The 12,557-nt window shown below is 43.8% G+C and overlaps 2 protein-coding genes; both read left to right on the plus strand.

The window, feature by feature from the left end:
- Positions 1–216: 216 nt before the first annotated feature.
- Positions 217–1,184, plus strand: GSTUM_00009247001 (uncharacterized protein; the record flags this gene model as incomplete). XM_002840574.2 has 3 exons in its annotated part: positions 217–412; positions 476–569; positions 632–1,184. The coding sequence occupies 3 exons, from the start codon at positions 217–219 to the stop codon at positions 657–659; spliced, it is 318 nt and encodes a 105-aa protein (XP_002840620.1). The 3' UTR covers positions 660–1,184.
- A 31-nt stretch (positions 1,185–1,215) lies between these two features.
- Positions 1,216–2,222, plus strand: GSTUM_00009248001 (uncharacterized protein; the record flags this gene model as incomplete). XM_002840575.2 has 1 exon in its annotated part: positions 1,216–2,222. The coding sequence occupies one exon, from the start codon at positions 1,216–1,218 to the stop codon at positions 1,411–1,413; it is 198 nt and encodes a 65-aa protein (XP_002840621.1). The 3' UTR covers positions 1,414–2,222.
- Positions 2,223–12,557: the final 10,335 nt, after the last annotated feature.

A 12,557-nucleotide genomic window follows, 5' to 3' on the forward strand; every position in this document is an offset into this window, starting at 1 on the left:
CTCTCGAAAAGCGCCCCGCATTTAGTGGAAAGCCAGTCGCTTCGCCCCTTCTTTTTTTCTCGAACGTTTTTGCCATGGTGACGGAAGGGCATCATTCGAAGCGTGGCAACCAGGGGTTTCCTTGTTTCACAGGAAATTCGGTGCTAGTAACGAGTAAATAATAAGCTGAACGAGATATCTATATAAGCCCCCGGATACGGTGCCGCCAAACAGATAATGCTCAGCTCCACAGAACGGACTTTGGTGAAGGACAGGAAAAAAAATACCAGCTATCAAGAGAGAAAAAGCGAGCATACCTCCTCCTCATACCGGCAATATCTCATTGCGCGCACAGCTTATCTGCCCATTCTCGACCTTACACAAAATCGAGCAGCTCCTCCATTCACCTTACAAAATTTCCCGGTGGCGAAAGGTGGCAAACCTCCCTTTCTATTTTACTATTTAATACCGATATCCGCATATCCTTCTTAAAAAGTCCTCGTTCCATCATCCTTCCAAACTCCTTCACCGGCTCAATCCAGAAGCTCAAAGCTTAGCCGTGCCCTTTTCCTGCATACTGTCTCTCGGCAGTAAGTACTACGGAACAATCTTGCCCACCTACCCCTACGATCCCTTTGCTGATCGCTCCCAGAACATCCCTAAAGCCATCGCTCAAGTAGGAGCCATCCATTATCCACACCCGCACTATCAGGTCCCTCCAGCGAAGCAAAAGCTCATCTATTGAACTTCCCATCGCAACCCCAACAGCACACACAAAAATGAATTGGACCTGCTGCCAATGTGGCCGAAACTGCCATTGCACTACATGCGACTGCGGTCATAGTCTCTGCTTGAGCTGTGTGTATTCTCGCCGACCAAAGCCTAAAGCATCGGGCACCCGCCGCTCACGATTGGCCTCAATTCTCCGGAGGTGAAGCTAAGGCTACCATCACAACTTGACGACAACCGATGTTTCAATTGCCAAGGATAAAAATGGAGAGAATTGGGCTATTGTACATACACAAGGGGTCGGAGGGACGCACAACACGAAGCTTACCGCTTGGTTTTCGTTTTCTTTGCATATTGGAGTTGGTCTGGGGAAGCTCTTTTGTTCATTTCTCAGGACTTGGCTATTTCGTTCCCCCTTTTTGTGTATATACCGATCTGGCAGTCAATTGATTACCGAGCTCTCTATTTCAGCGCTATATATCTCTCTACTCAAACCCTTAGTTTGGAATGGCAAAACTACCTGAACGCCCTTCAACCAAACAATTCATTTCTTACATGCGTTTAAGCATCGAGATTCTCCTCAATGCAGAGAACCAAAACCATGGGCTTATCCCCCCTCTCTCCCCCACCCCGAGCTACCTTCTGTCTGCTCCTATCACGCAATTCCGCCTACCGACCACGGGAAAGCGTTTAACTGTGAGTTAACGTCAAATCAAGACAGTAACTCGCGCGTTTGTACCCCCCGGTGAAGGTTTCGCCGAAATTCCGGCCGGAGGAACGGCCAACCCGCGTTGGGTCTGGAGGTTGGCGCGCTTGAAGCGCATCGAGACTATGATATGGTAGCCCGAGCTAGATACATTAACCACCCCTAAGAGCCATCGTACCATATGGCGCATTAACTGTACGAGTAAACCACTCTACGGGGTCCCCTGCTCCGGTTGGGCTTATTTATCGATTTCAAATCTCTACCCTCTGAAACATCCGACACTCGGAAGATTCAGCCGGCCCCGCCCGAGCCATTGGAGCACTAACGTTTCGCAACCATGGGAAAAAGCAGTTTGAACCTTGTATCAGAAAGTTGAGCTCATGTTATCAAACCACAACCGGCCGGTCGTTCTCTGACGGAAAGGCGTCGAATGCGTGGTCTTTACCACAATTACAGGTATGATAGCCGGAATTTTTTTTTGAAGAAAACCGCGAGGCTTTCAAGCCGCACGCCAGTTGGATCGTTGCCCCATCCAGGGATACTGCTCGAGTAAAGGCTGAGGTTAGACGAGCATGCAGAATTACGGTAAGGTACCCTGTTTTCTTTTCTTTTCTTTTTTTTTGTAGGTCTAACCCCAACCACGGTCATAAAGCTGTTGTTACCTTGTCCACGTTTGTCAGAATTATGCTCAAGGCAGCAAATACTGAGTACTGTACAGTACTTGCATTGAAGCGCGGATCACGGAACTTCTCAGATTTGGGCCATAACAATGTATATTAAGAAGAACCGGATAAATCCTAGCGACAGACATGTCCGAACACAGTCAAGGATGGTAGAAGTGGTCGTTCATCAATTGAGTGATTTATATAAATAGAACGGCGGTTCAAAACCTCGAGCATGCAGGTGAGGTATCATATTTTTTTCACCCCAGATAATTTACTCCATATTCAACCCAAGGTGCGACCACCCTTCCCGAGAGATGTATTCAACAATTTCGGATGTGGGAGTGGAAATGAAACATGGCGTCAATATCATTTGGCTTCTCGAAAAATCCTTTCAAAATGTTCCCTCGCGCGGCCGAGATCCGTTTGAGCATGTGTCCTTTTGTTATTATTATTTTTTTTCTCCCTTCCTTCCTCTTCACATAATTTACCGGTTGCTCGTACTGAGTCCCCCCATCGACCATCCCATCCAACCACGAACCTGTCCCGATCTCGCGGGCACGCAATCGAGTATACCGGGCTCGGAGGAAAACGTGCTCCAGGAGGACGATCTGCGTGCGCAAAGTGATAGGTAGCTATGATTGGTGCATATCCAAATATGTTCACTTTCAAGCATCTCCCATACCTTGCATAGTGTACTGTACGGTACAGCACTGCTCGAATACAGTGGGTAGAGAATCAACCCAAGTTATTGACTGCCGGTACCGGTATACCCCCGGGGTATGCGCCGACCCAACACTGGGAATGGCACCACCATCACGCCAATCCAAGGAAGCCAAACATCGCACCGTACTGTGCAAGTACGAGCACTGCACGGTGACACTGAAACGAATCAGTGGGGTGCCTTGTAACCCAAGCACACAGCGCATGCGTGAGCCTAATTTAGCATGTGACTTGGTGATGTTGCTTTTGCTTTCGAATAGATACGGTTATGGCAACATTGAGCAAGAGTGAATACGATACCCGATTGTTAGAGCACATCAGGCAGGCATATTGTGGACGGTACAAGTACTGTACAGTGCCGTACGCCTACAAACAAGGCAAAAGCATTTCGACAACCTGTCCGGTGAAAGCCCACGTGAAATGCATGGGCATAATAAGTGCGAGATAGCATTTGAGGGTTCCCTGTTACTTATCATATCCGGTATGAGGTACCGGTACCCAAACATCTGAGTCTGGATTTGGGATGTGGGCTCAGATGGGCACCTGGTAATCGGCCATACGGTATTGTACAGTACAATCTTTCGACCCCTTCCTTACCTTCGTGCCTACTATATATACCTCAGACTCCTCAGTTAGCTGCAAGCGTAAAACTAGGAAGGTGTGTTGAATGAATGAATGCTCTTCCCCGATACCAAAAGTGGAGGGTGGGAGAAATCAGTATCATAGGTCCTCTGTGAGGAACCCTATGCCCTAATACAGTGGGGGGGAGCTGTTACGGTAACTTGTGCCGGCAGATGTCACCCCTGGCCAGCGTCCCCTTTTGGAACATTAGAATTTTTCACTCTCTTCTGTAAATTACTATATGATATGATGATACTCGAGTAGTGTTGAAAATGCATGGCCTGCCAAACAGAAGGTGGGAGACTAAACCTACGAGTATACCGCTGCTGTACGAGTACTCGGGTAGGAGTTGCCGTTATACTTCAAGTTGGAAGGGGATTCCAGTGCTTGATCACCACATTGTTTTTTACTATTTACCCTTTTCTTCCTTCCCTCCTGACGTCAGGGTAGCGTTTGTTTCCGATGACCCTTGGGCAAGCATCCTGTCATTGTTTGCTATCCAACCGACATGGTATCATAATGTTTGTATGATAATATTATGCTGTTGCATGGGACTTGTATCATAAGTTGCCTGCTTACCAACTGCCAAACTCCCAGTGAAAAAGCCTGACGACTTCTTTTCTTCCTTCACCGCTACAGTACGGCACTCGTACTGTATGCTTTGCATTTCTTCCCTTCATGTATGATGGGGTAGTTGACACCCTTTTGCCATGCCAGATCAGGAATTTCTTCTCCCACGCGAAAACCATGTGGCTAATAACCGGCGGCAATCACCCTAATTTTTGACGTCCCCCATTGCATTCTGGGATTCCCAGGAACCGGCCTTCGGCCAACTGAACCTGGTCCACCACGCAACTCGGATACCAAGGAGAGTAAGCTCTGTATCACAAATCTGTAAGGGTCAAAGCCCAAGCCAAAGAATGCTTCCTTCAACTTGCATCAAACCAAGGTTGGAAATTTCAAACCAGCCTGTCGACCGCAATTGAAGGGAAAGGGAAAAAGGACCAGACATTTTTCACCAAAGGATCCAATAAACAAAAAAAAAAGGGGATCCACTTTGTGAGTGAAAAACCAACAAGTCCCCACTATCACATCGCATCATTCCTCCGCTTTCTTCTACCCTTAACTTGAAAATCTTTTTCATCTCGTAAAGATTCCGGATCATTGGCGGGCGGGCGATCCATACTGCAGCAATGTGATTCCCAATGCGGTTGTCGCTCTTGAGTCGTCGTGAACCCTCGAGATTTCTTTTCCCCTCTTTTCCCCTCTTTTCTTTTTCTATCTCTAGCGCTTACTACCGTACCGGCACTCGAGTAGCTTGAAAACCCCCGATCGGTGTTCTGGGGTTTGGCTGTCCCCCAGCTCCTGAGGGCTTGTCGGACTTGATTTTGTGCGGGAACGGGCAAGTTGATGGAAATGTCATATCACCTAACTTGTGATAAACCTTGTACTGTACAGTACGAGTATCTGGGCCTATCCATCATATAATACGTTGGGGGATTACGGTACCCGAGAAGTCAAGCCCGCGAACGCCTACCGCACCTTTCAACCTGTCATAGTGATCAACACCAAGATGAAAAAGGAAAGAAAAACCCCAAGTTGAAGTTTCGATAACCGCGCTGTGGATCGCAATAACCGTACGAGTGTATTTAATAACGTGCTTAAAGGATGGGCACCGGTTCTCCGTTTTCTCCGCACCTAACCTAAATCTTGTCCAAGAGCTTCTCCGCAACAAGCCTTATCTGTCCCTATCTCCACATTCGATACCACCATGCTGTCAGATATCCTGCATAAAGCAGTCTCCTCCCTCATGATAACCATCCGCACTTTCCTACTTGGGCTGAACTATCCTTGCAATACAGTTCCTTGATATATTCGCGCTTCACAGGGTTCGGACTAGGAAGCCCGTGTTGTACGAGGACAGTACGGTTCGTGGCATTCGGCCGGCATACCCCATCACGACTTCTTGTGAACAACTCGACCACTTCAGTAGGTCGAGGGCGCCAACCAGTCGCAGCTCAAGGACCGAAGCCTTACACACATTGATACATGTCACTACCGTAGGCCGCAGAAGATTCCACGGCATGATATGATACCTTATCACAGAGCGCTCGAGTAGCCGTGAGAAGCGGCTTTTTCTTTTTGGTGGGGACCCTTGAACCGGTGGCGACTCGTCGGTCCGGTGAGGCTCCTAAGGCTACTTCCTGGTCATGATAGTTCAACGGTGGCTACTTCCGCGATATGCGGACCGCGTCTTTCTCCAAATAGACGGAGAAGCCGGGGTTGCTAACCATGAATCACTTCCCACTTAACGCCGTACGCGATGTGATGCTGCTGCCTGGTGAGTTTACAAAGCCTTGTTTCTATTTTTTTTCTTTCTTATTCTGTTTTTACTTTCGGTTTTTTCACCTCTTCTGGGGGGTGGAAGATACATATTAAATCCCTCATGAAACAGGATCAAAGACGTGCACTACCAATGGTAGGGAAAACAAGGAAGGAAGGGCCAAACCTTAGACACTCTCGGTCATACATGATCACTCGTAATGATCTTAGATGATGCTCCGGACAGCCCCAAAGCAGCATCTTGAAGCCGTAAACAGACTCTTGGAGCTGGGTTTGGCTCTGTGACCAGACGTTCCGTATCCTCTCGGGAGACATCTTTTCACCAAGTAGAAGAACCTCGCAAACCCCACAAAGGGCAGCTTTTCACATGCCAAGCCAACTTAAATTACCTGAAGCCGACATACCCTATGATGCTTCAGACTCAGACACACTAAATCCAATACTGGGTAATCTTTTTCACAAAGCTAACATAATTTTAAAAAAAAAACAATGCATATTTTTCACCAGGTTAGGTACCCCCGCAAAACCCGTAAAATTTGAATACACCAAGCCTGGGCATATTTGTAACCGGTACGGGTACTCGAATATTGGTTTTGTTTTATGTTTTATTTTAAGTATCGTTTGATACTTGGTTTTGTTTTATGTTTTGTTTTAAGTATTACTTCAATACTTGGTTTGTTTTAAGTATTATTTGATACTTGATTGGTTTTACTAAAGTGTATCGCTTGATACCTTTGATTAGTTTTGTTCATGCTAGACATGAATCAGATTTGTGTATTTAAAGACTGTGTGTTTCCACGATGGAAATGGTAGACTTTGACAGACAGTATTTCAATATACTTGGTTGAACAGTTACCTCTTTGTTTCTCAGTACACCTTTGAAGCCTCCTTTAGTTCTCAGCTCTTGCCTCCTGTCTGGTAGAGCAGGCCGCCTGCCAACTGTCGTACTATTTACTGATAACATGATTAGCACCTTACGAACTTGTTACATTTTTTTAACCTCAGCAAGTGGTCAAGAACCTGTCTCCGGATTTAGGCCTGATCAACCTATCAACATCCACCTCAGAACACCAGTGGAGAGAAGTAGCAGAATCACAGTACATTTGGCTTCGTCTTGAAACACACATAGAGTCATTGACAACCAGGAGTGAGAAGCAGATTCCATGACAAGAGCTCACAAGAAAGAAACAACCTGGATGATCTTCTAAGAAGCTTGGAGAACCTGCAAAAATGGAAGTCTCACAACCTCTAGGAGAATTCCCAACAACCTCAGCAAAGAAGCATATCTTTGAACTTCTGAACAACTCTGAAACCAGTAGCAAATCAGATATAGCTAGTACAGTAAGAGGGCCTTTGGGAGGAGGAAAGTCTCAGGCTCAGCCTAAAGAAGAGGAAAAACCCGAAGTACCTGAACCCCCTAAGTTCAAACTCCACCTCTCAGCAAAGTTCACAGGAGAAGGAAAAGACCTCAAGCCTGGAGCCTTTGACTGATAGGCAACAGAACCTACACACTACCTTTTCTTACAAAGGGTAGATGTAGAAAACCCTACATCTGGAGTATACATTGGATCATTCTACAAAGGAAAGGCAACTGATGCATACCACCAATGCTCCAAAGAATATGGTGGAAATGTAACATTAAGAAAATCCACTGTACTCAATTACCTCAAAAATAGATTCCAATTCTCTATCATAAATGACCTCCTATACAACATATTCAACTAGCTTCACTAAGTCAATGGAGTACATGTCAAAAGAATCACAGACGTAGCTACAGATCTCCTGATGTATAGGGACCAGATGAAGAAAGAAAGCATCTCCAGTTATATCCTTAAGTGACGATTCTACAATGCCATGCACCCTACCCTCCGGCAAGAGATAGAGCTACTCAAGGAAGATGACAATGATATGTCAGCGATAATTGCAAGAACATAACAAAAGGATACCATCCTTTATAAAACCAAGGCGTAAAAGATACAGGCATCCTCCAGCAGTAATAGGCAACTACGATACAAGCCCTTCAACAACTCTGAAGAAAACATACCGTGAGTTTTCAAGAAGAAAACAAAATCTACCAAAGAATCGAGACAACAGAAGGGAGAATGTTTTGAATGTGGAAAAACTGGACATATGGTAAAAAATTGTCCTACCAAGAAAGGAAAAGGAAAAGTGATTAAGCAAGAGGTATCGGCCCATAACATTGAGAGTAATAGTCATGATGCCCAATCCAGCGAATATGAGGAAATCCATATCAGATATATTAATATGGAATACAATAGTATCTGACCTCCTGCTACATTCAAGACACACACCACCTTCGAAGGTACTGTTCTGATCAATGGTAAATGGGCTCGAGTCCTATTTGATACTGGCATAATTGGAAGGGACATGATTAGCAATACCTTTGTCTCTGTTCATGGACTTCTAACCTGAGACTTTAACCAGTCCATACCAGTCAATATGGCAGTAAAGGGGTCATAATCCACAAGCCATAAGATCTGTAGTGCTATTATCCGACTTGGTTCTGCTACCCTTCCTCCTCAAGACATGCTAGTAGGATACCTTGCCAAATACAATGTCCTGTTTGGAATGTCATTCCTAAACTGCCACAAGGCTATAATCAGATGTGGAGAATCTACTATCAACTTTCCAGAACAGAAGGTCAGAGTCTCAAGTAAACCAACAAGTGAAGAGTAGTGTGCTACAGTCTATGAAGCAACTACTCAAAGCCTATTCAACGAATACTCTAATGTTTTCCCTGATCAGATCCCAGAAGAACTACAACCCATGAGGGAAATAAACCACTATATGTACCTACGGAACTCCTCTAATCTCAACAATCAACCAACTTCCTCTATCTCTAACGCTTATAAAAACCCACTATGAGATTGGATAAACCAGAACCAAAGAAGAGGAATCCTATATCGAGTAGAGGTACCAGGTACCGCACCAATGTTTGTCCAGCTTAAAGCAGATGGCAAAAGAATTTGCCCCCTCATTGACCTGAAATTAAGGAACAAAAATACGGTTATGGACAGTTCTACCATCCCAAACCAGACCCAAATCCTGAACGTAGTAGGATGGGCAAGATTCCGACACAAGATTGGCCTAAGCAATTCTTATTTCAAGATAAGGTTAGACCCAGAAAGTGAATGCTATAACAGTTTCAAGACACCCTTTGGGAGTTTCATTAGCTGAGTAATATTACAAGGAGATATGAACCTACCCACTATCTTCATGTGCTTTATGGAAAACCTGCTAAGTGAATACCTCCTCCATTTTATATGGGTTTATATTGATGATACCCTCATTTTCTCAAACTCTGAGGAAGAACATGCATACCATATAGGTTTAGTGTGTATCAAGCTAAGGGAAGCTAAATTCTATACTAGCTGAAATAAATCTATTCTGTTTGCCAACAGGCTAGAGATCCTGGGACATGTAATGGATGATAAAGGAATACATGCTGTCGTTGGAAAGATTACCTGTTTAACAGAAGAGCCACCCCCCCGAAATCAAAAAGAACTAATGAGGTTCCTAGGACTTGTCAATTACATCTCCCAGTTTCTACCACATCATGCTACAGTGACTGCACCTCTCACAGACCTTACCTGCAATGCAGAATTCATCTGGATCCATACTCATAACCAAGCCTTTACCAACATCAAGGAATTAATCAAAAATGCCAATGTTACACTACCTATCAACTACAATAATTCAGAATCAATCTGGCTGATTACTGATGCCTCAGATGTTGAAGTTGGAGCATGGGTTGGCCAAGGACCATCACATGAAATGGCAAGACCGGCAGCCTTGCATAGCAGAAAGTTCACTAATTCACAGATGAACTATGGAATAACAGACAAGGAGGCCCTTGCAGTGATCAATGCACTTGCCACTTTCAACCATATCTTGATGGGTAATATCTTTACCATAGTTACTGACCACCAACCCCTCACTAATCTGAATACTGACAAGATCTCCGGCTGGAGAAGAACATGATAGATAGGAGAAATCAGTAAATACGATACAAAAATCATCTACACCCCCGGAAGAACCAACTATTTAGCTGATACTCTGTCATGCATTTATGAGAACTAGACACTCCTGAACCCTCCTTTTGTTCATGACCATATAAGACAAAGTGAAGATAGCCTTGATGACACCTCCTATGAACAAGAACCAATATTGGCTACTACCAGCACTGCCTCTCTCTCCATTCCTTTCTCCTATACCACATACAAGGCAGCTGGAACATAGCACAGAAAAGAAATCATTGATAAATGGAAAGACGATTGCACCCTCTGCAGTACAACTCCTTATGTGCTTGAACAAAGCAGACTCTACTAGTCCCACCTTTTCCTTGATACCTGTCTCTTTCACAAGACTAAAATTAAATTCGGCAATAAATACTAGCAACCGTACTATACCTCTGCTGAAGATTTCAAACATACCAGCTTTGACACTGCAGAAGGAGAAGAAGAACAACAAATAATGGACAATGTCAATGATGGATTAATCCAACTCCCCCTTACCCTTAATCCTGCTCTAAGATGACACCAAGGTTTTGAACAACTCGAAGAAGCAGTATCCTACTTGGATGCAACATCCTACCTACAGTTAGCATCTCCATCCTCACCACCCATAATAGATTCATGACTACTATTTGGCAGACCCTTGTGAGTATCCAATAACAAAACTATCATTTCTGTCATGCAACTCACGATTCCTCTATATCACCGACAACTCTATGAAACCTTTGAAGAAAAGGAAGACTCTAGTGAACTGACAAGAGGATCCCTCATTGAGGATGAACAACTTGTTTGATCAACTATGGAGGAATTGACCTCCTTCTTCCAATGCAAGATGATAGTAGGATACTACCATGACCTAATACATTTCGAAGCTATGAACAACTCTAGATATAGAGATCTCGCCTCCGACAACATATCCAATAGAATGGTCTATACTAGTACTCACTATGGTAAACATTATTTATACATCCCAAAGGGCCACATGTTTAATGGAATGACTATTAGGGAATATGTCATTACTGAAATCTACAACAAAGGATACCATAGTGCTGACTGCAACCTCCAATATGCCTCAGAATATGTTTACTGACCTGAAATGCAAAAGAACTTGCATGACTTTGTTAAATAGTGTGAACTCTGCCAGGCAAATAAGGAACGAACACAACTACCTAAAGGGATAGTCCAGACACTCCAATTAATTTGTGAGATATATTGAATCCTTTGCTATCGACTTTGCAAAACCATTCAATAAGTTAGCCAGTTCTGATATTTTCTTAGTAGCTATTGATCGATTTTCTAGATACATGTAGCTTATACCAATGAAAGTTACCAACTCCTCTAAAGACACCTGGAATTATCTCCAATGATACCTATTTATCCTGCATGGATACCCATTGTCTATTGTCAGTAATGCTGATCTCTATTTCACAGTCAGATTTTGGAAATAAACCTTGACCTCCCTTGGAATCAACCAAGTTATGGCTGCTCTCTGACATCATGAGACTAAGGGCCCAGCTGAGCGAAGGATCTGTGATATCAAGACCAGAATTCGTAACATGATCAATAAAAAACAACCCAACTGAGAACCTGCCCTCGCTGAGCTCGCTGTATATATCAATGTCAGATATTCAGACATCTTAGGAATGTCTCCATACAAGGCAATCTTCAGCCACCAATACCTTCTCCTACCTATAACCCTATTCAAGAACTTCTCAATTCCCTCCTCTGATGACTACTTAAACTGCCATCAAGCTATCCAGAATGATGCTTTCCAAGCTGTTAAGGCTGCACAATTCTAAAGCACCACTACTGTCCAGAAGCGATGACGCAACCATATATCTATTCCATCCAGCGATATGCTTATAGTCCATGGACACATGTTTATTACTAATGTTAGATGTAGCAAGAAACTACAACTACATTGGTGAGGACCTTTCAAGATTATATCTTTTGATGAACATACAGAAAACTACACTGTCCAGATGGATGGACACATGTACTGCCGCAATACTACCATTTTCTATGCCACCGCTATCAAACATTTCCACCCTAACGATGACTCTAAGTTCTCTGGAAGATCGCACTCTCACCTTGCACCTATCATCATCGATAAGAAGGATGAATGGAAAGTTGAAAAAAATCTGAGACTATGGCCTTTGGCATGGAAATGACCAGTTGCTGGTCTAATAGAATGGTTACCCAACAAGTAAAAACAGCTGGAAACCACTGGAAGGGCTGGAGCACACTATGAACATGGTGAACAAGTAGTAGGAAAACAACATACTAAATGATTCTCTACCACCTCCGATTAATTACATCATGAGGTGCTAGATACCAACTATGGCGGAAACTCAATGATGTTAAGTTGAACTAGAAGCCTGAAATAGATTTTGGGCACCATACTTTGAGTCAGAATTCGAAAGCAGTGATGAGGAAAATCAGACTATGGAACAAGTCCTCGACAACCTCGTCTAGTCACCATTCACCATCTGAATACTATAACGATGTCAAACTATGTGGAACTCAATGTGTGGTAGGGACAACAACATGTTGGACAGTTGTTAAATCGTAATATTATTCAACCTGAAGACTACTTCGCTATCCTCTGGGTAGACAACTGCCCTTGTTACAATAATACTTGAGTAGATGTACAGTATGAATCTGGTATTTGTAACTACTGTGATTTGCATTTCTTTGAGTCTCGTTGTTTTCTTAGGATTTCTTCTTGTCCCTGGTGTGACACTGATGATGAAAAACTTA

The sequence above is a fragment of the Tuber melanosporum genome, assembly GCF_000151645.1.
Source record: "Tuber melanosporum whole genome shotgun sequence assembly, scaffold_54, strain Mel28".
NCBI lineage: Eukaryota > Fungi > Ascomycota > Pezizomycetes > Pezizales > Tuberaceae > Tuber > Tuber melanosporum.